Source organism: Callorhinchus milii, unplaced genomic scaffold, assembly GCF_018977255.1.
Source record: "Callorhinchus milii isolate IMCB2004 unplaced genomic scaffold, IMCB_Cmil_1.0 Scaffold4, whole genome shotgun sequence".
Classification (NCBI taxonomy): Eukaryota; Metazoa; Chordata; class Chondrichthyes; order Chimaeriformes; family Callorhinchidae; genus Callorhinchus; species Callorhinchus milii.
This window is the reverse complement of record NW_024704745.1, coordinates 8,575,772-8,602,054: the sequence shown is the minus strand read 5'-3', so window position 1 is coordinate 8,602,054 and position 26,283 is coordinate 8,575,772. Positions and strand designations below refer to the sequence as shown.

The 26,283-nt window shown below is 43.0% G+C and overlaps 1 protein-coding gene across 1 annotated transcript in view; it reads left to right on the top strand.

Annotated features, from left to right (window-relative positions):
- The window catches only part of LOC103180093 (proto-oncogene tyrosine-protein kinase ROS-like), a 79,857-nt gene that overhangs the window by 20,939 nt on the left and 32,635 nt on the right, over nt 1–26,283 (top strand). Inside the window, exons 18-37 of the mRNA XM_042334030.1 lie at nt 2,164–2,227; nt 2,941–3,140; nt 3,252–3,454; nt 4,171–4,466; nt 5,346–5,465; nt 5,774–5,988; nt 6,480–6,618; nt 7,211–7,443; nt 8,693–8,869; nt 9,562–9,733; nt 12,783–12,891; nt 13,609–13,814; nt 14,671–14,760; nt 15,353–15,488; nt 16,321–16,483; nt 17,174–17,238; nt 19,433–19,562; nt 20,913–21,010; nt 22,322–22,525; nt 24,729–24,861. Coding sequence (XP_042189964.1) covers nt 2,164–2,227; nt 2,941–3,140; nt 3,252–3,454; nt 4,171–4,466; nt 5,346–5,465; nt 5,774–5,988; nt 6,480–6,618; nt 7,211–7,443; nt 8,693–8,869; nt 9,562–9,733; nt 12,783–12,891; nt 13,609–13,814; nt 14,671–14,760; nt 15,353–15,488; nt 16,321–16,483; nt 17,174–17,238; nt 19,433–19,562; nt 20,913–21,010; nt 22,322–22,525; nt 24,729–24,861 — 3,153 coding nt within the window. The remainder of the gene's footprint in view (nt 1–2,163; nt 2,228–2,940; nt 3,141–3,251; nt 3,455–4,170; nt 4,467–5,345; nt 5,466–5,773; nt 5,989–6,479; nt 6,619–7,210; nt 7,444–8,692; nt 8,870–9,561; nt 9,734–12,782; nt 12,892–13,608; nt 13,815–14,670; nt 14,761–15,352; nt 15,489–16,320; nt 16,484–17,173; nt 17,239–19,432; nt 19,563–20,912; nt 21,011–22,321; nt 22,526–24,728; nt 24,862–26,283) is intronic.

The window sequence follows — 26,283 nt, the reverse complement described above, 5'->3', positions numbered from 1 at the left end:
TTGGTATATTGCCTTTCACGTGAGGAAGTATCAAAGAGATTTCTGTGAAGCGAAGTGACAGTGTATCTTGTGAGCGAGCTCAGTAGCCAGTTTGTGAACATTAATGACCCACAATCATCCACGAAGGGAATAAGTAAGTTAATTTGGGGGCTTTTAGCCCGGCCACCCGGCAAAACTCCCGTTTTTTCGAAGACTCCTCTTTTCAGAGAGTGCCATGGTAGTTTAAGCTTGGCACAGTGGGTCGTCAGAGGGTTATGGGTTCAAACCCCATGTTGAGGCTTTGAGCTCACAATCTAGTACGGTGTTAGGGAGGGTGCTGCATCCTCTGAGATGTTTGGAAGAGCTGGTAAGCCGAGATCCTGTCTGCTTGTTCTTTGGGTGGAGGTTAAACATCCACTCTTTATGAAGAGATAAGAGTTTCTCCTGGTTTTCTGTCTAATAATGATCTAAACCAGTTATTCACCTCATGGCTGTTTGTGGGACCTATATGTGCAGAATGTGGCTGCTATATTTGGCTACAAAGAAAGCAGTCACTACATGTGACCATAATTCCTACAAAAACGCTTTGGGGTGCTACAAATACACAGCCACGAAACTTCTTGTAAGCAGAGGCGTGTGGAGTAAGGAAACTTGCCTAAGGTTTCGCCCTGCCCAGGAATTGAACCCGGGTCCTCTCGCTTGCGAGGTGAATGCGCTCACCAATATACCCTATGGGAGCAAGTCACCGCAGTGGCAGGGAGTGGCAGCCAACACTGGGGATATGCTGCAGGGAATATTTTCCCAATAAGATTAGTTCCTGTCTGGCAAGATTGTTGGCACCTTTCATTATTTAGATCCTCCGCTGCTTCCTATTGCCAGATAAATTACATCGGGAAGAATCCGAAATGTCAACACAGCAGTGAATTCCTAAAATGTGGCTCAGTCTCTTTGGGTTTTCTGTATCAATGGTAATCTTCCACCCTGGCGATTGAAGTTAATGCTGTCTTTCTATTGTACTTGTAAGAGCAGTACTGACTGGGTTTTAGCTGGAGAAGGAGCAGGAAGCTGTGGTCACATTACCTGCTTGGATTACTGTGCAGTGATGGGATTTGTGTGTATGAGCTGAGCTCCACCAAAGGGCATATTGCTTACTGGCCTTTAATTGTCAGTGAGATACGTGCTGACTGAAAAGAGATGTTGGGAACACCTAGTTCTGTTCGTTCAATAGAAATTGAATGATGATTCCCTCATCTTCCAATTTTTTTTGAAACAGAAAATAATAATTATTATGCTTGTATTTTGACATAGTGCCTTATCACGTCATCAAGATGTCTTAAAGCACTTCTCAGGAGTTTCCTGTAAAGTGGCGTGACTATGTGTATTTATGTGGATGATGTGGCAGCTAATTTGTGCACTGCAATGTCCCACAATCAGTCATAGAGTGAGTGAGTGACCAATTTTATTTGGGGGAATTGTTGGCCAGGACACGGAGAGAAACTCCCTTCTCTTTTCAAATAGTGCTTGGGATTTTTAACATCAACCTGAACGGGCAGAAGGGACAGAGGTATTACGTCTCACCTGAAGGTGGTATCTCCGACAATAAATGCATCCAGTGCATTGTATTGGAGTGTCATCTTAGATTATGAGAGTTTCAAATCCCATCGTGGGGCTTTCTGACTCAGAGGCAGGAATGCTAACAATTTGGGAGGACACGTTTGCAGGCCTATGGGGAGAGAGTGGGGGAGTGGGATTGAATTGGATAGCTCTTTTCAAAGAGCCAGCACAGACACGATGGGCTGAATGGATTCCTTCTGTGCTGTATAATTCTATGATTCTCAATCAGTAGAACACTTCTTTCTGAGTCATGAAGGATATGGGTTCAAGCCCCATGTCTTTGTGACTATGAGCTCACAGTCTAGACTGACACTGCATTTCGGATAAAGATCCCATGGCACTATTTGAAAAGGGAAGGGAGTTTCTCCCAGTGTCCTGGTCAACAATTGGCCATTCACTTCATGTTTATTTGTGGGACATTACTGTGCGCAAATTGACTCTAATGTTCAAAAATATTTATTGTGCCATTTGATGTTTAATGTGGAACTGATTCATCTCTCTGTGGTGTGCTGTGAATTGCTTTATGAGTGATAAAAATTGTGTTGTAACGCGTGCTTGTGCCTTTTCTAGGTGGGAGGGTTCACGAATGCAGGATCAAGCATCAGAACACCTGTTTTGATGGGAAATGCAACAGGTTAGTGTACACACAGGAAGATTAAACACCAGTCACGTCATTGATTGTTTTAAATTTCCTCTCAACATGTGAATCAGGTCAAAAGGCCAATTCAATTCTAATTGGCTTGGTGAAGCAATAATAAATAATAGCAATGATAATAATAATCATCATTAATAATAATAATAATCCATTTCAATCCTTGAAATGTTAAACCGAGGTGCCGTCTGCCTGTTGAACGTTAAAGATCCTGTAGCACTAGTCGAAAAGAACAAACAAACAACAAACAAAATTACATTTGTATATCGTCTTTCACGTTGGGGGGAATATTTTCCCAGTGTCTTGGCCAACAGTCCTAGCTGTTTGTGGAACATTGCTGTGTGCAAACTGGCTGCCACATTCACCTACCAAATACAAGACAATACACTTAACAGCAATTACTGTAATGAGCTTTAAGGTGTTTCGACTTTGAGGTGCTGCATCAAATGCAGGATTCTTTTCTTTTGTTGAACCACGTGTTTCTGGAGCTGTCCTGTTTAATAATACACCTTGCATTTGATATAGCGCCTTATCGCGTTGTTGAGACGTCTCGCAGCGCTTCACAGAATATATCGTAAAGTGGATGACTAAAATTAGAATGAATGAAAATGAATGAATTAAAATGAAGTTGCGTTGTTAGCCGAGCGCCTGACGCACTGAGACCCACCATCACCAATGACCTTCCCTGCACCTAGCTACGGAGTCTGTACCCTATCTGTTGGCCATTAAGGACAAAGGGGTGGTTCTGCTGGATATGGACACCAGTACAGTGGTGCAGAAGATGCCTGTTTCTGCTGTAAAGGACATGGGATACATAAAGCGTACACAGAGGCTGTATTATTTGACGGAAAACATGATTATGAGCACAAGTTTGGACGGTAAACATCAGACTCAGGTAAGCTCCTTCTGTATTTTTACAGCAAATCATTGCCAGCTTAACCAACGCATTTTAACTTGAAAAGCTAAACTTTGTTTTTTTTTCTCTTTCCTCGAATCCCCTGGTCAGCTTATTGAGAGCGTTCTGAGCAGTGTCCCTGGAGAGATGACTGTGGACTGGATCGGGCGAAAACTCTACATGGTTTTGGATCTGCAGGAAGGTACCAGCAGTTCAGTGTGTGCCCTTGATCTCGAAGTTCGTGGAGCGAAACTGGAGAAGCTCGTGTCCAGCAGCGAGCGCATTCACTCAATAGGAATATATCCGCAGAAAAGGTATTTCCCGCGGCTCTATCTTCCCGGCTGCTCCCTTCGCTCAGTGATCCCAGGCCTGCTTCATGTCCTCCGCCCTGTCAGTCCCATCATCAGCAAGCAAGCTTTCAGGAATTCTAAATTTCTCTCTGGAACTCTAACCCGGAATCCCTCGGACTCCCCAGCCAGCCGTGTGAAGCACGGTTTGAAACATCCCCCCGATGCGAAAGGTTGCATGCAAATTTTAATTAATAATAAAAATAACCCTTGTATTTGATATAGCGACTTATCACGTCTTTGCGACATCTCAAAGTGCTTCACAGGATGTACTGTAAAATGAATTGACCGTATATTTTGTGGGCGAAACACGGCGGCCAATTGCGCACAGCAGTGTTCCACAAACAGCCGTGGATTGAGTAACCAAATTATTCTTTTTTCTTTGTTGAAGGGATTATTATCCCCGGAAACGCGATCCGCCAATCTATCACAACCCGGGCTCCTATTTACTGCTAGGTAAACAGAGGCGCGTGGAGTAAGGAAACTTTCGCCCTGCCCGTGAATCGAACCCAGGTCTCTCGCTTGCGAGGCGAGTCTCTAACCATTGAGCTACACGACTCCACATCGTATTGCAATCATATTTTTAACAGTTGATGTATTGCAATGTATTTACTTATACAACTCCAGGAATGTATGCAGGTTGCAGCGGATTAAATAAATACATTTGCTTCCCTCCCCCTCAGCCTCCTGTTCTGGACTCAGTCGTTGTCTGGGAATATCGCTCTGGTCTCCTACAGTCTGATTGACAGATTGCCCCGAACCCTTCTCACCTCCCACGTGAAAGCCAGCACCTCGGCGTTTCCGGTGGCCGAGTGTAACTGCTCGGTCGCCCGGCTTCAGCTGGATGGAAACTTCGCTGTGGACACCACGGAGGCAGAGCCTGAGCGAGTTTTTTTTACGACCCAGCATCATGAAATCTGGGCGTCTGACTTAAATGGCTGCAGATGTTGGAAGAAAATGAGTTCCCCAGAATCAACAGGTATATGTTCCCTAATAATTATTGTCGTGTGCTTGAATACACTCCCCTCCCCTCTTTCACTCTCACGCACACACCCTTATTCTCAAACACACAGACACACTCTTTCTCACATAGGCACACACATGCACTCTTTCTCTCACTCACTCACTCACTCACTCACTCACTCACTCACTCACTCACTCACACACACACTCTCAGACGCACAATTTAATGGAAACACACGCACATACACACACTCTCTCTGACACACACTCTCCTCAAGAACAAGACATCTTACAAGAATTCAGATCTGCTTTGCTTTATTTATTTCTTACGTCCCACCAGAAAATTGGGAATAAATTGAGGGAGTTTGTTACAGGAAATGATGGTTGATTGAGACAATGAGTGGAAATCTGAATGAAAATAAAACTGAATTTTGTTTTAATCGTTGGCTCGAATTACACCCTGGCCCTGAGTAGCTTTCAGGCCACTGCACACATGTAGCTAAGGGCTACTTTCACCGGCCACCAACCAATGGGAAGAAAATATCAAAACATTTCAAAATTCAGTTCTTCAAATTTTAAGATGATGGTATTAAGCTTGAAAACGTGGGAAATCTCATGTTGCAAGCATGAATCAGCATTACACTACACTGAGCTCTGAACCTGTACTTTACCTGAATGTACGATGCTACCTCGAGACCAATTACATTCTAAGTTGAGAGAGAAAATGTTTCTTAAAATGTTTTTTTTTCACAGAAATATTAAATGTTCATAAGAACTGTGTGTTTCTGTTCCCCCCCCCCCCCTCAACCCCACTCCCTTTCACTTCACTCTCTCACAGAGCTAGCTATAACTTCACTAGCTGTGGGTTCCAGAGCAATTTATTGGGTAACTCAAGACGTAGACCGTTCAAAAATCTACACGGCTGCCAAATCCTCGGGGGATATTCTGTCTGTGTATCGCGGTTTCTCGCTGACTAAGGTGGTGCCGTACGATGAGCAATCCCAGCCATACTCTGGTAAGTTGTGATCCACGTCCAGGGATTTGTAAGAGATCCCGAATCATATCTGACCAAACCTGGAACCATAAAGAATAATAACATGCAATAATCCTTACATTTCATGTCAGAAGAATGTTTTAAAGAGCTTTACGTGATGGACTGTAAAGGGAGTAACTGTGTAGGACACACTGTCAATTAAATTTACAATAAATCCTGTGAAGCCCTTTGAGGCATCTCAATGACGTGATCAGGTTCTATATCAAGGACAAGGATTCTTATTACTATTATAATCTTACGTGCTTTTGATGTCTTCTTTTTCAATTTAGATCTTCAGTGTCTAATGCCAAAGGTCTACACAAGAGCACCGCAAGTATTAAATAGATCAGATACCAGCCTGCTTCTTCACATCCCATCTGTGGAGTATGTCTCAGTGTGCTCCGACATTAGCAAGCCCACTCCCACTTACACGTTACACTTCGCTGAGCTCCAGGACAGTGAATCTGATGCCAGCTGTACCCATGGAATAAAGTGTTATAAACAGGTAGGTTGGCTGAAAAAGTTATTGTGGTCACATTTTTTCGCCCACAAAATATACAGTCAATTTAATTTTCAGTGTATTCTGTGAAGCCCTTTGAGACGTCTTGAAGATGTGATAAGGCGCTACATCAAACGCAAGAATTATTATTATTATTTATTATTTTACGGCTTGACTCTTTTCCTGGACGATTTCCTAGATTTTTGGGGGGCTAAGAGAGGTGATTAAGGAGTGTTGGAGGTAAAGGATCTAAAAGAGAGTTTAGGAGGAACTTCTTTCCGCAGAGAGTGGGTAAGAATGTGGAATGAGAAGTTGTGGTTGAGGCAAAAAGCATCAATATATTTAGAAGTAAACTCATTGATGCTTCAGCCATACTGAAGTTTGACTTGGAAAAACATGAGATGAAATATAATTGGTCAAGAAAGGGAAATTGAGATCTGGATCTGAGAATGACAATTTTTAATAAAGATTATTTTGCATTTCTCCTTTCCCCCCAGGAAGTTCAGACAAACACTGTTTGGCTGAATGAGCTGCAGCCCTACACCAGGTACCTCATGCAGGTTTCAGTGAAGACTCGCTATGGCGATGTATCAGGGAATCTAGGTCCACCTGCAGTAAACTGGACATGGTTTGGAGGTAACCAACTACTTCAACAACTTGCATTTATATTGCGTACTAAATGCGTGATATTGTCTCGGAGCACTTAACAATGATGTACTTTGACGCAGAGAAAGGGGCTGTGACCATGGTTGAAGAGGAAAGCATTCAGGTGTGATCTGAAGACAGGCTAAGAGGGGGAATAGCGAAGAGGTAGATATTGCATGAATTATAATTGAAAATATGACAGATGTAAGGGCAGACTCTTCACCGTGTTGCAAAATATAATTGCGGATCAATTGGCTACTGCAGTAGAGAGCCCTGTTATAACGGGGCTCAATAGTCTGTCAGACCTTTAGAAGTGTCAATTTCAACACCTTTGTGAAGCAAAGTATGTTTCAAACAAATTGGACCTGTTCATCTCATGTCGTCTGCTTTGGAGTATTTTTTGAACACTCTGTAGCATAGTTTACAATAATAATAAACCTTGCATTTGATACAGCACCTCGTGTTCCAAAGATGTCTCAAAGCTCTTACAGGATTTACTGTAAAGTGACGTCACCGTGTGTATTTTGTAAGCGAACGTGACAGCCGATTAGCGCACAGCAATGATTTTGGTTTGCTATTCCAGTGCCATCAGCCCCTCGACTGGTTGAAGCACTGGTTCTGTCAGACTCCAGGGTTGAGGTGTCGTGGTCTGCACCGCTGGAACCCAACGGACCTGTGGAAGAGCTCCGATACCAGGTTCAGTATCAGGGAAATAACTACTGGCCCTCACTGCCCATGCCTTCAGCCCAGCTGGCGGGCGGGCGAAGGCAGATCCAACTAGCAAATCTTCACAGTGGGACTGAGTACTGGTTCCAGGTAAGAAGCAGACACAGTTTCACAGACCCTGGAGCAGGCAGTGGTCAGAGCTGTTCAGCCCTTTAGTCTGGAGGTGGATCCCAAACCAGGTCCTGGAATAGGAAAGGACAGTATGCGGCTTCCAGCACACGAGAGATGAATTGAGTTCTGCTTTGGTACCGAACAACGTAACTTTTGTTTATACAGACTTTTGACAATACCCAAGAGCAAAGTAGAAGACAATAATATCATCAAGACAATGATGTTGAAAAAAAATCCTTGCCTTTGAAACAGCACCTTTCACATGATGAGGAATTCTCAAAGCGCTTCGCAGGATTTATTGTAAAGTGGAGTGACTGTATTTTGTAGGCACATGTGGCAATCGATTTATGCACAGCAATGTCCCATAGACAAGTGAATGAAGTGAATGATCAATTTTACACGAGGGATTGTTGGCTGGGACAAAGTGAGAGAGAAACAACAACAACAACAACAACAAGATTCCATTTATTGAGCGCCTTTCACGTCGGGAGGACGTCCCAAGGCGCTGTACAGTTGGGTCAGGACCCGAGCAGGGGGGAAATGGTCAGGGTGAGGGGAGGGAAGGGAGGGAGCGAGGAGGGGGTAGAGAGTCGAGAGGGGAGCTGAAGGCACGGTCAAAGAGAAAGGTCTTGAGACCGGCCTTGAAGGAGGAAAGGGAGGAAGCGGCGAAGGCACTGGGGGATAGAGTTCCAGAGCCTAGGGGCTGAGAGGCTGAAGGCCCGGCCACCGATGGTAGGGCGGTTGGGGCGGGGGATGTGGAGCAGACCGGAGCCAGAGGAACGGAGGGTACGGGCAGGTAGGTAGGGGGATAGTAGGTTGGAGAGCTAGGAGAGAGCAAGGCCGTGAATGGCCTTGTAGGTGAGGATGAGGATCTTGAACTTGAAACTTCCTTTTCTTAATAGAGAAAACATTGAATGTAAGCTCTTCAATGATATTTGAAAGTAGAAGCGATCCCTTAAAAACTGCACGTATGCACTTACTTTGAAGTCTTTGTTAGTTCAATAACTTGGTCCTCTTGTCCTTGACGTATCAATAATAATCCTAATAATCCTTGAGGTTGGTATAGTGCCTTTCACGTCGAGAGGAAGTCCCAAAGCGCTGTACAGGATTTATTGTGAATTGGAGTGACTGTATTTTATAGGCAAACACAGCAGCCCAATTGCGCACAACAGTTTTGTTTGGGAAAGCCTGTAAGTCACTTTGCTTAGGGTGCCTTTCCCTTTCCCAGGTGCTGAGCTTCCCGCCGGCTGGCAGAAGCTTTAGTCGGAGCGAAGCTGTTTTGCGAACAACATTTCAGGCCCCGGTTCCTCCGTCTCTTCTCTCGGTGGGGAACACCACGGTGACCGTCCTCTGGCAATCCCTAACTGACGGCAGCGTGAGAAGACAGTGGTTTGAGATTTCCCAGGTAATATGCAGATGTGCGCCACGCAAATTAATTGGATATAAAGCTTGGAGAGAGTTAATGCTGCATTCATCTCTGATTAAATCTGACTGCTGACTCTCTGCGTCCCACCAGCTCTCTAGAAATCCCTTTGCCTTGCTCATTCTTGCTGTAACTTCAAAACCCTCATTAAAAACCTCTCTTTAAGGCAACAACCTTGAGTTCTCCTTCTGGCTTGGAACTTCCTATTTCTCCGTGAAACCCTGTCAGACCCGTTGTGACAGGTGCCATGCACCTACAAGTTGTTGTATGAATATATATTGAGAACTGTTCGATGGCAATGAATGATGCAGTCTGAAACTGTACAGACCGGAAAGTCCTATGTTTGATCCATTTTCTCTTCTGGCTTTTCTGATCCCGGTCAAAACAACAGTGAGGATGTCAAATAATAATAATATTATTATGTTTACTATAATGCCTTTCATCGGGGGGACCTGTCAAAGCACCTCACAGGATATATTGCAAAATGGAGTGACTGTTTTTTTGCATGTGGGTGAACGCGGCAGCCAGTTTTTGCCCAGTGATGTAACCAACATGTGACAAAATACGTTCCATTTCACTTGGTTCTAATTGTAAGGCTACGTTTTGCACACATCGTTCTTTGTTCTTGAACGGCTGCACTGATCGATTTGGTCCGTTCGCTTCTCTTTACCCAGGACACGAACAGGGAAACGTGGAAGGAGGTGTCAGCAAATTGCTCCGATCACGGAAATGCCAGCTACCTTATCCCGGGCCTTCATCCGTCCAGGACGTACTTCCTGAGAGCAGCAGTCACTTACGTAACAAACACGTCGAGTGTATCCACTGCCCTGGTGCTTGGGACTCAAGGTAAGGGCTGCACCATGAGCTTGGTATTGAGTGTTCTTGTCTGAAATTGAGGTTTGTGGGGCATCTTTTTGTTTTGAAAGCCTACGTTTGTAATATGTATGGACAGTCCGGTCTTCTACACCAGTTTACTTGCATTATTTTTCACTTGCAGCAAAGTTTGTGTGAAATATGAAATACAGCACATCTCAGAAAGGTCTTATCAGTTAGGACCATACATTTAGCAGTAAGTAAAAACCCGATTGTTAGTCGATTGGCAGATCTCTATTCCTGGGGTAATAATTCCTTTAAGAAAAAAAATTGGTCACTCAATCCACAACTGTTTGTGGGATACTGCTGTGTCCAGTTGGCTGCTATGTTTTGCCCACAAAATATACAGTCAATTCACTTTTCAGGATATTCTGTGAAGCGCTTTGAGGCATCTCAAAGACATGGCGCTATATCAAATACAAGGATTATTATTTATTTAATATGACTTATGCAAAGTATGAGTTATGTCAAACCTACACCGACTATAAACTCTTGAATGGGACTTGGGCAGATGTACAACTTAGGTGTTTGTACGATATGTACAGATCAGACCTATGCGAGTCCTTTTATGGAAAAATAGCAAAGGATAATTATCAATGAGCAAAGCAAATAAACTTGGCAAGCAGAAATACCTTTACTGCTGTATGGCTTTACCTGGAGTTTGTGAACACGCATTTATATGTCCAGCACTTGGAATCCACTTTGATTGGCCTGCAGAGAGGAAAGCAGTTGCTTCTTAAACTCCGCACCTCCAATTGGTGGAACCATCGCTCAATGGGAAGGGATGTGTGCCCGAGCTGCAGATAGAAAGACGGTGGCAATTCTCTCACCTATTTCATGCTGAGATGCATTGCCCACTGGGAAGCTCGGAGGGAGTTCCTTCTACCTACCATCCACCTAGTGAGGGATTAAACCCGTGGTTGTCGAATGTCCCACGACCAACTAGTGACTGTCCTCCTTGTGGTGGAGGTAAGCGGAATCTCCTTGGAGCTGAACTGGCTCCAGAGTGACATGCCTGGCAGTGGAATGTCGGAATCGAGCCGGCCCTCTGCGGCAGCTTCACTAGTCCAGTGGGTCCGCAGTATTCCAGGGCCTGGCTGATGACAGCACAACCAGCCAGGCTCATCAGCAGGACCTGGTAAGGCAGACCAGGCACTGGGGGCAAACAACAACAACAAGCTTTCATTTATAGAGCGCCTTTCACGTCGGGAGGACGTCCCAAGGCGCTGGACAGTTGGGTCGGGGCCCGAGCAGGGGGGATCATAGTCATCCCACTCAGCGGCTGTCAATCCTGCAAGTGAAAACCCTAAAGGGTAGGGTGGTCCTAGCTGGACAAGCAGCGGGAAAACTTGCCAGACAGCAATATCAATGGAAAGCTATGCGGTTTTAGCTGGTTCGACTCCAGCAATACCCCAACACACACTCTGGGGTCCCCAAGCCTTAGCTCTTGCCAACCTGTGCCTAATACTTCTGGAATTAGGTAAGCAGGATGCGTCTCTCCAGGGAGAGAGTCCGCATTCCATTCTATCTCTGGGATTTCCGTGTTTAGGTGGGATGCAGGGAAATCTCAGCTTGGTTTGGATGCTCTTAAGCATGGTGAAGCGTTTCCACATGTACAGACACCCAGTTGACCTTAGAAAAAAGGAGAAGCCCCTGCAACAAAGACCATATGGCCCATCATGTGCACTAGGCTGCCTCCTGTGGTAGCTATTGCATAGGTACATGATGTCATGACTTTCCCTTCCAATTTCCCTCTATCTCTGTGGAGAAGTCTCTTAAGATCTACACCTATGTGCTGATGTACCTGAGATGCATGCAGAGTGTGAGAGATGGGAGGGACATAAACATAAACATTGCTCCAGTATTCAGTGTCATTGTGACACCTTTGGAATTGTGTCGCTCCTCATTTCTGTTGGACCAAAAGTCCTAAATCCCTCCCTGGAGATGGTGCTATTGGACCACAGTGATAATAATAATCTTTGCATTTGATATAGCGCCTTATCACGTCTTCAAGACTTCTCCAAGCTCTTCACAGAATGAAGAGAATTGACTATATGTTTTGCGGGCGAAACGCGGTTGCCAATTGCGCTCAGCCGTGTCTCACAAACAGTCGGGGATTGAGTGACCAAATTATTATTTAATTATTACCTCCAGAAAAGCAATCCACCAATCGACTAACAAGCAGGTTGCTACTTACTGCTAGGTAAACAGAGGCATGTGGAGTAAGGAAACTTGCCCAACGTTTTACCCTGCATGGGAATCGAACACAGGGCCTCTCACTTGTGAGATGAGTGCTCTAATCACTGAGCTACATGATTCCTGTAGCTTAGTGATTAGAGGTATGCAAGTAACATGCTTGCAAAACCTGGTTATTTAAATGCAAAACAGGGTAAGTTACCTGCACAACGTAGATAATTACCTACAAAGCATGGTGTTAATGCCTTACAAAACTTTATTAATATTTTTACTGCCTGCATAACCTGGTTAACTTGACTTTTTAACTGCAAATCCTGGATAATGTTATACTTTTGAACTAATCAATAGTTTTGGTACCTTAACGACGGGTTTCCTGAAAAGCAGCATTGTGAATTGTCTGTGCTGAGCATTGCACATTATGTCTCATTATGCATTTTTCTTCTTCTTTCACGTCTGGCTGTTTTTTATATTGAACAGAAACAAAAACCACTCTGCTTCACCTCCTCTGCCTTACACGCCCCACCATTGGCGGGCGGGCCTTCAGGCTCTCTGGAACTTCATCCCCATCTCCATCTGCCTCGCTCCTTCCCTTTCCTCCTTCAAGACCCGTCTCAAGACCCTCTGCTTTGACCATGCCTTCGCTCACCCTCCTATCCCTACCCTCCCTGCCCTCTACCCCTTCAGATCCCAACCACCAGTGCAGATCCTGACGGTCCAGCGCCTCGGGAAGTCCTCCTTACTTAGTGAAATGCACTATACAAATGTAATTGTTGGTTGCTGTTGTTGTTGTTGTTGTGGTATCTGACTGAACTTTCCTTCTTTGCAGCCGGAAAACCAGGAAGACCAGGGACACCCAATACCTTTCAGGACGTCATCAGCTGGGCCAAAGCGGAGGACAATGGGAGCAATATTACACATTACATTTTGCAGGCCAGGTGCGTTTGCGACATTAAAATTCACTGCAGTGGGGAAACATTTAACAATAACAAGACGTACAAATGAAAATTAAACTGATTTCTTGATCACAAAATACAATCAATCCACTTTACAGTATACTCTGTGAAGAGCTTTGAGATGTCTCAACAGCGTGATAAGGGACTACATCAAATGCAAGGATTATTATCATTATTATTTGAGACATCCTCCGAATATGAAAGACACTCTCGAAATCTACATTATATTGTACTCTGTTGACTCTTGACTGTTCACCGCCTGTGGAAGAAAGAAATTTCCGCCAACCTACAGGTGGGGGAAATGAGCTGAACATCTTCAGGATAGGAAGGAAACAATAGGAGAGAAAACGAACGAGGGATAAAATCGATCGATCTGTGTTCTGGCTCCTCCTTCCTCCATTCCCAGTGTAACTTGATTAGCGGATTGCTTTTCGGGGGTAATAATCCCTCCCAATTTTTTTTAATAATAATAATCCAGTTACTCAATCCACGATTGTTTGTGGGACACTGCTGTGCGCAATTGGCTGCCGTGTTTTGCCCACAAAATATGAGGTCAATTCACTTTACACTATATCCTGTGAAGCGCTTTGAGACGTTTCAAAGGCGTGATAAGGCGCTGTATCAAATGCAAATATTATTAAGAATTGCAGAAAAGGATTTTGTTATGTTTTGTAAAGTTTAAAAATGCTGTTTCTACAGAAATTCGCAGAACGACACCGAGCTCGTGAGGTTGAACAGTTCAGATGAATGGATCACTCTCTATCAGGGCCCCTGCAACAGTACCATCTGCACCTGGCGTAACCAGCACTTCAGTGGGTTTTACCACATGAGGGTTGTGGCAGTCAATCGCATTGGCACAGGACAGTTCAGCGACATCAGCGGGGAAATTGTCATGAAACTTTACGGTGAGGAATCCTACGTCAGTGGGGCAAAGAGATACACACGGGATTCCCTGAAGGAGATGGATTTTATATTGAGTGACACATTATATGTTGCGGTTTTCACGACCAGGGGTTTTTAATCGTTTTGGGCAGGAGTAAGGAAGAAGTAACCACAACAATTTGACATTTATCATAATAGCTTTCATGTCAGGAGAACTCGCAGCCTTCTGACTGAGCCAGGCTAACATTTACAAATGACACCTGCTTGCTTCAGTAGTCGAATGCTTTGTATTGAGAGCACAATAGTCTCCCACGTCTTTGTGTTCTACTTTCCAAACGTGCAACTCTGCAAAATCCCGTTTGAATCCTTATAGTGTAGAGTAGATATTCACCCACAATATAAGTGCAATATAAGATTGCAAGAATACTATTACAACAACAACAACAAATTACCCTTGCATAGTTCCTTTTGGATCGGGAGGATAGCCCAAGGTGCTAGACAGTCAAGGATTTGCACCTGAGCTAGGGATTTTACATTATTATTATGGTTATTATAGTTCAGTTCCAGAAGATTTTTCCAATTAAAAGCTGGGCTGTTTGCAGGAATGAGAGGGAAAAGATAATTTTTGCCTGCCTTTTGCAGGCAGAGTTAAACGTCCTGATCCACAAACAAATTATTCATAAAATTGCCTGAAAAGTATGTATTGTTTTCTTATAAAATACACTATCACTCTTGGTGTCATGAGTAAATAATAATAATCCTTGCATTTGATTTAGTGCAACATCATGTCATTGAGATGTCTCAGCGCACTTCACAGGATACACTGTAAATGTGGTTTTGAGAAGACATAATGGAAACTAACCAAAAATATTTTATCAGAACCAAGTGAAAGCCAAGCCCTGCTGGTGCTCGGAACTGTCTGTGTGACAATTATATTCGCCGTTTGCTGCGTTTTCACAGCAGTTTATGGTAAGTACAAAAGATAATCTTTTTAAACCAAAGGAAATGCTATAAGCCGAAATGCAACACTCTAGATACAGTCGTAAAGATTTCTGAAAACTGAATTCATTTAATAATCCTCCTTACATTTGAAGTAGTGTCTTATCAAGTTTCAAGGCTCTTTACAATTTATTGCAAAGCACAAGGACTGTAGATATTTTGTAGGTAAACACAGCAACCAAATTGTGCACAGCAAAGTCCCACAAACAGCCATCAAGTAAATTAGGGATTTTATCTGAGGAATTGTTGGCAGGCGAAATGGGAGAAATTCCCCTTTCTTTTCGAATAGTGCCAAGGGATTTTTAATGTCCACCTGAACATAAAGATGGGACTTCGGTTTAACGTCTCATCCAAAAGATGGCACCTCTGACAATGCAGTGTCCCCCAGTGTTGCCTGGATTGTGGGTTCATAGACCAGTTATGGGGCTCTAACCCATAACCTTCCTAGACAAGAGTGCTACCGTCTGAGCCAGGCTGACAACTTTAACATTTTTTAAATTTCTCCTTTGCGTTTTTAATCTGCTGTTTTGCAATCCACCATTTTTGTATGGTCTACCACCAGCTCAGTACACCAAACGATCCAAGCAGAAAGGGGACATAACCACTCTTCAGGTGAACTACAATCCAGACCTGGAACTGGCACTCATCAGAGATATGAATGCTTCTGTAATTCAGACAAACATCTGGTACACCTCGAGGTACAATACAATCCCTTCTTCCTTCTGGTGAACATTCACCACATTCCCATCTTCCAAGGGGACAAATAGGACGTGGCCGATTTTGCAGCTTTAAGCATGGTCTGTCCTTCCTCCAACCCGTCCCCCCTATCCGCCCCATTAAATAATTCATTAGTAAGAAACAAATTTAATGTGGTTTTTTCATGGGAAGGAACTTCAGTTGAAGAACATCCACCTGAGGAACGAGTCCTATTATTAATGTCTCATCTGAAGGACGACACCTCCGACAATGCAGCTCAATCACACCACTGCACTGGATCATCAGCCTGGACTGCATGAGTTCAAAGTCCTGACATGGGACATGAACCCATAACCTGTTGATTCAGAAGTGAGAGTGCTACCGACTGAGCCAGACTGACACTCTCTGTTCCTTCTAGTGTTCGAGGTGGATGAGCTCAGGATGGAGTGAAGTACCCCTTCCTTATAATAATAATAATCCTTGTATTTGATGTAGTGCCTTATCACGCCTTCGAGACGTCTCAAAGCGCTTCACAGAATATACTGTAAATTGTATATTATGTGGGCAAAATGAGGCAGCCAATTGCGCACAGCAGTGTCCCACAAACAGTCGTGGATTGAGTGACTAATTTATCTGAACCCTCCTTGTGAATGATTCGTTGTTTGTTTGTTTTATTTGTTAAAATAAAAAGTACTTGTGAAAAATAAATGCACATGAATTATTTTAAAAATAAATCAGAAAGGCATTAAATATCTTGTTAAAATAGTTTATCTTGAAAGTGACTTGATGCAGATTTGTTTGGGCAATTGAAACAGTTTGGTTTTATTCTTCCAGTTGCCTGCCCACACAGCTGGAGCATGAGTCTCTTCCACTGTTTCCAAGAGAGAAACTCACATTGCTGAACTTCCTCGGCAGTGGAGCTTTTGGTGAAGTGTTTGAAGGAAAAGCTGAAGAGATCCTGGGAGCTGGTAGTGGAGATGTGAAAGTAGCTGTAAAAGTAAGTGTAGTGCTCCGAGATTTTATCCCATGTGAAAGGATGCTGTACAGTACTCCAGAAGCCAACAATTCTAGTGTCGTGGACACTATATGTTGAAACCAACTTTATTTCTCTTTTAAAGAATGAAATGTGAATGTAGCGTTGGCAAGGAATTCCTATATCTGTGACTGCTTGAGCTGTGATCTTTATTCATAGTAACTCTTGCATTTCATATCATGCTTTTCATGTTGGGAAGATGTTCCAAAGTGCTTCACGGGATTTACTGTAAAGTGTAGTGACTAATTGGTGGGCCAATGCGGCAGCCAATTTTGCGCAAAGCAATGTCCCACAAACAGTCATAAAGTGAATGGGTAATATTTATTTTATTTGGGGATAATGAGGGCCTTGTTCACAGGGAGAAACTCCCTTCACTTTTCAAATAGTGCCATGGGATCTTTATCCTCCACCTGAACAGGCAGATGGACCTCGGTTTAGTCTCTCTTATCTGAAGGTCGGCACTTCTGACAATGCAGCACACCCTCGGCACTGCATTGGAGTGTCAACCTAGATTATGCAAGTTCAAAGTACTGACGTGGGGCCAAACTCCACAACCTTTTGACTTAGAACCTTTGCTAAGATTAAGATGACGAAAGTAGATTTTGTCAGACATGGAAAAGGATAATCTACTCATGTTGACTATTTCCTCAACAGACACTGAGAAAGGGGGCAACGGATAACGAAAAATCAGAATTCCTCAAGGAAGCCTATTTAATGAGGTAAGCCATCTTTAAGTTGCATGATAGACGATGGTGCTTTTCTCGCTTTGGAGGGGATAAGGATGTTGGATGATAATATTTCTTGCATTTGCTATAATGCCTATTCATGTCAAACTGTCTCAAAGCACTTCACATAGTTCTTTGTAAAGTGCAGTAACTGCATTTGTAGATGAATCCATAGCCAATTTGCACACAGACAGCCGTAAAGTAATGACCAATTTTATCGGGGGTATTATTGGCCAGGACAACAGGAGAAATGCATCTTTTCCAATAGCGCTATGAGAAATTTAACTCCCACCTGAATAGATAGACAGAACCTCGATTGGACATCCCATGTTAAACATCTCGGCCAAGACTATGAGCTCAAAGGCCTGAATGGATCTTGAACCCATAGCCTTCACGACTCAGGAGAGAGTGCAATCAAATGAACTAGGCCGACAGTGAAACGTAGTGGAGAATTTCACAATTTATCTTTTGACAGGCTACATTGTACCCTTACTGACTGACTGACCTACATAGATTTTATTTCATACTTGTCAAAATTCTAATTTCTACGGTGCATTTAAGTTACTGTATGAGTTTCACTGCAGAGTTTTTTTTCACTACTACAGTAAAATTGGACAGAGGGTTTTGTTTTGAAGTTCAAATAATACAGAATTCTTTTGTCGTCTACTTTTTATAGTCTTGAGGATAAATAAACAGCTGTTGAGTTTTAACTAACATGATGCAGAACGTATGAAGTGAAGTTATATTAGATTTCACAGTCAAAACCTTCCAGGAGCCAAAGAGTCCAGCAACCGCTGAGAAAAGAATTGTGACATTTTGAAATGGTATCGTATTAAAATGCAATAAGTCATCTGAAGTTTGGTATTCGACATCCAATATTTGTTGCAAGAACTTCTAAATATGCTTTATGATCCTTTTGGATCCTATAAGAATCTTCCATACAGTCTTTCAGAACACAACTTATACATCTTGAATCATTCAGTCAATTCGCTTTACAGTTTATTCTGTTAAGCTCTTTGAGACTTCTCAACGACGTGATAAGGCGCTATGTCGAATGCAAGGATTTACTGTGAAGTGCAGTGAATGTATAATTGTCGGGGAATGTGGCAGTCGATTTGCACACAGCAATGTCCCACCAACAGGCACAAAGTAAATGATCAATTTTAATCGGGAGGTTGTTGACCAGGAGGCATGTGGTGCATAATCCTCACTTAATTGTGTGGAATTCACAGTAGCAATTCTCAGTCAAGCAAATAATATCTTTTAGTTGAGTATTGGTAGCAATAATGATTGAGTTACTGTTCCACTGTATAAGATACGGTTCATGATCTTAGAACGGAGCTATATAATGTTAGGGTGAGACCGCACCTCAGAGTACAACATGCAATCCTTGTCACTGTGGCACAGGGGTGCCCTAGACGAAGTACAGAGGAGAGGAACGAGGATGATCCTCCCACGTTAGAGTAATGAGCTACGAGCAATGATTAGACATGCTAGGGCGCTTCAGTCTTGAAGGACGGTGTCTCAGATAGGATCTTATTATAGAGGTGTATAGAATTTGAAGTAGGATTGAAAAAGTAAGGCCAGAACAATGCTTCACGAAGCATCAAGACAGTAGAACAAGCGGACATTTTAAGGTTTAGAATTGCAAGGGCAATTTCAGGACAGAAACTGAAAGATTTTCTTTACTCAGAGGGTAATTAATGATTGAAACGGGTTACCAGGAAAGGTGGTTAAAACAGGACATTGGACTCGTGTTAAAAAGCAGCTTGATGCTATGATGGGGGACAGTTGTGGAGGTGGGCATTTAGGAAGCATGAGATCAGCTGGGATTAAGAACCTTCTTCATCAAACCAATCTTGGGAAAGAACCTAAAATTACATGAGTAATAATAACTAAAATGCTTACTTTAGAGTTGTGTAACTCAGTGGTTAGAGCACTTGCCTCGCAAGCGAGAGACCTGGGTTCGATTCCCGGCAAGGCGAATTGGCAATTGGCTGCTATACTTTACAGTATATTCTGTGAAGCGCTTTGAGACGTCTCAAAGACGTGATAAGGCGCTATATCAAATTATTATAATTATTATTACTCCGACTCATGCACTTTGTTCAAATTGCTCTTTTCATTGGTTGGACTTTCATTGGTGAATGCTTGGAAATCTGACGTGATGTTTTGTTTTCCTTTGCAGCCATTTTGATCATGCTCACATTATAAAGCTGCTGGGTGTGTGCCTGCAGAATGAGCCACAGTTCCTATTGCTGGAACTCATGGAGGGGAAAGACCTGCTCAGTTACCTGCGAGGAGCTCGAGGGTCACTGGTAGGGTCAGATAGAAAATATCGATAGCTGAATTTTTTTCATTTCCTTTTTTTTCTTCAAATTTGGATTTTTTGTCTTTATAATTTTTTAAAACAAAATTTTAAAAAAGCTCAGTCTGCAATGATGGTTTGCACCTTGTTAAATCAGTTTCAGATTTTTTTGCAAAGAAAACTTTTCAAATGAAATTGCTGAATCCATTTTTTCAATCCTATAATTGTAATAATAATAATAATAATCCTTACATTTGATCTGGTGCCTTTCACAGCGAGAGGATGTCTCAAAGTGCTTCACAAGATTTACTGTGAAGTGCATCGGCTGCTTATTTTCTAGGCAAACACTACAGTCATTTTGCACACAGCGACTTTCCCACAAACAAGCATGAAGTGAATGAGCAATTTTATCAGGGGTGGTTGGCTAAGACACAAGGATAAACGCCTGCTAATATATCCTCCTGATGTGAAAATCACTATAACAAGTGCAAGGATCAAAAGCTCTGCACCACCTTTTCATTATTGGTATCGTAGGGTAGTGACTGCCGTGCAATAGTGTGTGGCTAGCTCCAGCTGTGTAGCTGTGTCAGAGGAAAAGAGAGGTATTATATTAAAGACCAAAGATATACATTGATACTAATCCTTACATTTGATATGGTGCTATTCATGCTGGGAGGACCTCCCAAAGCGCTTCACAGGATATTCTGTAAATGTAATTGCATGTTTTGTGAGGAAATGTGGCAGCCAGTTTTCGCACAACAATGTCCCGTAAACAGCCATGAAGTGAAGGACCAAGCGTGGTTTACTCATTGACTGAAAATACGAATTGTCGAATAAGAGTCCCCTAATCCTCAGTGCATTGCTTGGCCAGTAATCAGTAACAGCTGCCGTATTTCAGTTCAGTTAACATAGCTCCCAAAACACGCACAGTCATAGCACTTTACATTACAACCTGGCAAGTGCTTTGAGATAGCTCAACGATGTAATAAAGGCCCTATATCATATATTGTAATATTTATTATTGTGATACAGTTACGATCACAATAGGGTTCCAGATCTGAAAGATACCTGATATCTGTTCAAACGTTGTTGCTGACGTTCTTGCAGTTTGTATTTTCCGTTACAGGTTTCTTAGAAGCAGTGGCGAGTGCCTTGAGGTTGACTGTAAATCCATGGCAGTTTGTGGAACACTGCTGTGGGCAATTGACTGTTGCGTTTCACCCACGAAATACACAGTCACAACACTTTACAGTATGTTCTGTGAAGTACCTTGAGACGTCTCAGCGATTGATAAGGCGCTATATCAAATGCAAGGATTATTATTATTGTTATAAAATGTCTTATCGTTTTTCTTTGTCAGATGCATCATCCCTTGCTCCATGCAGGTGACCTGATCGATGTTTGTCTGGACATCGCAAAAGGCTGCAGCTATCTGGAGAAAATGCATTTTGTGCACAGGTAAAGTGGAAAGATTGGTTTTACGTTTCAGATTTTTAATTTTTGTGCTTTGCAAATGCAGTCTGAGGAGACTTGATGGGTAATATTGAATGCACAGTAGAATTAATTGGCTGGATGGAGGCAATTGTGAGTATTTTGAACGAATAACAACTTGTATTTATATAGCACCCTTCACGCAGGACAGCATCTCGGAGTGCTTAACTGTGACGGAGCCTGATGCCGAGCCGGGGGGTGGGGGGAGGTCTTCAGTCATGATCTAAAAGAGCGGAAGGAGGGGGCAAGGCGGAGGGATTGAGGGAGAGAGTTCCAAAGTGGAGGGGACGAAGGATGAGCAGGAGGCCAGAGCCAAGCGGCGGAAGCGTGTAGTGGAGTGGGGAGAAAGCAGGTCAGAAAGACAGGGAGGTGCCAAGGCGTGAAGGGATTTGAAAACGAATAACAACAACTTGCATTATATGAATGTCCTTTGAATGTAAGTGTTTCTCTTGAAGCCTGTGCAATTAGAGTGAAGACTGCTTGGCAAGAACCATCCTTTTTTATATGTGTATTATACATTGGCATCATCCTCCAGACCTAGTGTCTGACACGTGCGGAAACTCATCAAGTTTAAAAGTATCCAAACTAGACTACCTCATATGTAAACCATCTTCGCATGGAAATTTCTCTGTGTCTGGAATGGAATGTGCTCTCTCTCCCTGGAGAGAGGCACTCTCCAGACACACTAAGAAGATTTTCAACACTGATCAACCTTGCTCTTTTTAGCGTGTTTAAGACGGAAGCTATGGTCGAAGCAGAAAACATCAATGCACTGAAGAAGAAACTTATTAATCCTTACATTTGATATTGATATTGCGCCTTTCACATTCAAAGCTCTCCGCAGGATGTATGGTATGTATGTTGTAGGTGAAATGTGGCAGCTAATTTTTTTGGGGACGTACAAACGTGTGTTCCAGGTAACTCCTTCCAGCAGCTGTTACCCCAAGCCCTCAGTATTTCCTCATCAACAACAACAACACAACAACAAGATTCCATTTATAGAGCACCTTTCACGTCGGGAGGACGTCCCATCAGCTATCTACTGGGCATCTGCCTTCAGCCTGGGGGGCAGACCTTTACAGGACAGCGTGTGATGTGCTAGCCACCTTGATGTTCTTGAGATCCAATCCATTGAGGGATGAAGATTCATGTGGAATATAAACATCAGCACAGACTAGTTGGGTTGAATTGGCCTGTTTTTATGCTGTAACATTCTGTGGAACTGTTGCTCTGTGCTCAGTAATAACTTTAACTGTGTGAGTTCAACATTTGTTTCAGGGATCTAGCTGCCAGAAACTGCTTAGTTTCTACGAAGGAATACAACAACTCCAACCGTATGGTGAAAATAGGGGACTTTGGTCTCGCCAGAGACATCTACAAGAACGACTACTACAGGAAGGAAGGGGAAGGGCTCCTCCCTGTCCGATGGATGGCACCCGAGAGTTTGATCGATGGCTTGTTCACAAATCAGTCCGATGTGTGGTAAGCAAGAGTACTTTTTCAGAGACCGTTTACTTCAATTAAACATAAAGTTAACTTACTAGTAAATGCATAAATCCTTTACCTCAATGGGACATTGACAGTCATTTAACAACTGCCATGTAACTACAAGATCTTAGATTATCATACATTTTGTTTAATTTGCACAAAATATCACTTTTTCTGTTAAATTATGCTTTTGAATTTTTTAAAAAAAATCAAGTTCAGCAAACAATGTTTCAAAATGTCCTTAACCAGAGTTGTGCAGAATTCAACAACAACAACTTGTATTTACGTAGCTTCCTTCACGCAGAGTAGGGTCTCAGAGATCTTAACAGTTGCATAGTTTGACCCTCAGCCAGGGAGAAAGGGGCAGTGGCACTTAGGCAGGGTCGAAGAGGATATTCACATTTCTTAAATTGAGGGAGCAGAGTGGGGGAAAAATTGCAAGTTAAGTGTTACAATTCAATTACATATTTCAAACGTTATATCACCAAACAGTGATATCAGCCATTTATTAGTTAATTTTAATGCAATTGTAATGGGGTCAGAAGCTGCACTGTCACTAAATGCCTGCAGTTGATGCTGCAGAGCTATCATAGCAGTGAGCATGATTTCATAGTTCCCTAAATTCTTTTCATGCATTGGAGAATTGTCAGGGTATTAGACATCTTGTGGTCTATAGCATCGGAACAGTAAAGTAAGCCCAGAGCGATACTTTCTGATGCACCGAGACAGCAGAACAAGAGGACTCCGGTTTAGAGTTGTGAAAGGGCAATTTTGGGGACAGGCACCAAGAAGTATTTCTTTACCAAAGGGGTAATTAACAATTACAGTGGGATCGTGAGAATGGTAGTTGAGGCCAGGACACTAGACTCATTAAAAAAAAATCAGCTTGATGGTGTGATGCTCTGAGATGCCATCATGTGGGAATGATGTTATCAAAATGCATGTTGTTGTTGATAATAATAATAATAATCCTTGCATTTGATATAGGCCTGATCACATTTTCGAGACATCTCAAAGCGCTTCACAGAATATACTGTAAAGTGAACTGACTGTAATATTTTGTGGGTGAACCCGGCAGCCGATTGCGCACAGCAGTGTCCCACGATCAGTCGTGGATTGAAGTGACCAATTTATTATTGTTATCATTTTTTTTGATGATAATGATGAGGAAGAGGATCTGAACAGCCATTTTGCGACCAGGGCAAACTAAACAGAAGTTACAATAGTAACAGGACGCTGCCTGTCAGGTTTGAGGCTGAACTGTGCAGAGCGCTTGCACATTGAGAACGATTGTAAGAGAATTATGAATTCTTTGAGAGGCAAGCATATTTTGATAGCTAACTGGGTATTTCAGTTGCAACTGCTCCTGTTTAAAACTCTAATAATAATAATAATAATTGTTGCATTTGATATACTGCCTTATCATATCTTCAAGACGTCTCAAAGTGCTTCACAGTGAATTGCTAAAGTGAATTAACTGTATATTTTGTGGACGAAACGCAATAGACAATTGTGCACAGCAGTGTCCCACAAACAGTCGTGGATTGAGTGACCAAATTATTATTTTATTTTTGAAGGGATTATTACACCTGGAAAAGCGATCCACCAATCGACTAACAACCGGGTTCCTACTTACTGCTGGGTAAACAGGAGTGTGGAGTAAGGAAACTTGCCCAACATTTTGCCCTGCCCGGGAATCAAACCCAGGTCCTCTCGCTTGCGAGGCGAGTGCTACAGGAGCTATAAAATCCTGCACAGCGGGATCCCGCACAGCGGGATTTTACCAGCAAGATTCCAAACCCGAATGCTCGATGGTCGACTGGTCATTCATCAGCTTAATGTCTAGGTTGCTGGATCTTAGCTTGAAAATGTGTTTCCGTTTGGTTAATAACCCACAGAATAATCTTTGAGTTGTTCAGATGGAGGGACGGAGGCAGGGTAGGGGGTTAAAAGAAAAAGGAAGCAAGTCTTTTGGACAATTTGCACACATAGCGGGACTGCTGTTCACTGAAAAGATCAGCTCATTAATCAAGAACTGTGGGCATAACATTTTCATTCATTCCAAAGTTACGGTTTGACAGGGTTAAATATTTACTCAGTTGCAGCGGGAAAGTGAAAGTAACTCCCGTAAAAGTAGTAACGTGGTCCGGATCCGATGCTCACAGGGCTCTGCTTTGTGTTGCTCGCCTTTTTCCAGGTCCTTTGGCATTTTGATGTGGGAAGTGATGACATTGGGCCAGCAGCCCTACCCCGCCCGCACCAACCTCGAAGTGCTGCACTTTGTCAGGACAGGAGGGAGGCTGGAGAGACCCCACAGTTGCCCAGATGACGTGTAAGTAGCCCACACCTCACTCAATCAGAGCTATGGTACGACTCCTGTTGCAAGGTATTACAATAAAACTCAGTCACGTCAGTCACATCAGTTGGGACCGTGACATTTACTATGACTTGCTCAAAGTCCGTGTTACCGGCAAACGTGTAATAAATCGTGACTCCGATTTAATCAATAATCTACATTGCGCGGGCACAACTCAACGCAGTTGGTAAGTGTGCAGGCGGCTGTACTGACTCGCAGGAAGTGGAGCTTTGACCCGTTGCCCCGTGCATACTTCTTGCAAAGCATTGAATTGCGGGAAAACAAAGTTCTAAGTTCTTCTGCGCACTCGGTGACGGGTCGAGGATGAGTTTCCCGCTATTCATTGCAGACGGTAAGTGCGGGAGTAATGGCGGGTAGAGGAGCTGAGTTACGAGTTAGGGGATGATTAATCCAGCCTGCCCGCCGCTCTATCGGAGCCCAGCTCATTTCAAAATGTGCCCGACTTGCTTTAACATGCGTCCACCATGCCTCCAATCCTGCTGACCCGACTTTCCAGGGTGACGACGAATTAGGAAGGCCCAATGCCGGGATTTCGAGGAAACCTTGTATAAGATTATAAATGGAATTGAAATGTACCGAGACAGCAGAACGAGACGACATGAGGTCGGGGGCTGCAAAGGGTCATTTCAGGAGAGACACTTAGAGGTATCTCACTACTCAGAGGGTTACATTAACGACTGGAACAAGTTTACCAGAACAGGTTGTTGAGGCCAAGACACTGGACTGATTTTTTAAAAAAAATACACAGCTTGAGGGTGTGATGGGAGGATGGCAGGGTGGGTCTTCAGAAAGGATCAGATCAGCGGTCCCTTTTTCCTGTTGGGTCCTTCTTGATTAGATAGTTTTCTTTTAGGAGATAACATTATGGGATATAGTACATAGGTAGTTCGGGACATGTGCATGCGACCCCCAGGAAGGTGGAAGGCGAACTAGATGGAGCTTGGTATTGTTTTTCATCTAGCTTTTCTTACGTGATGACCCAAAGAGATTTTGTGATCTTTGGAGAGGATGCCCGTGAGGTGTTTGTGTTAGTTTGGCCAGATTTTGAATGCTCTTTACATGTTAGCCACCGGAGGTCACTCAAACTGTGTTTAGGTGAAGGGGGTGACAGTAAGTCAAATTCACTGTTGGGTTTACTTTACAATCTCATAAATTCTAAGACAACAGCAGTTGTTGTGCTATTTTTAAATTCAGAAACGCACAATTAAAACTAAACAGCTTTTTTTTTGCTGATTGATTGTTACAGAGACTGGAAATTGCACGATGCACAAGTTAATGAGAATACCAAGCACAGAATTGCTTATATTATTAATAACAATAATAATAATTGTAGTACTTGATGTAGTATCTTATCAGTCTTATGAGTTTTCTCGTA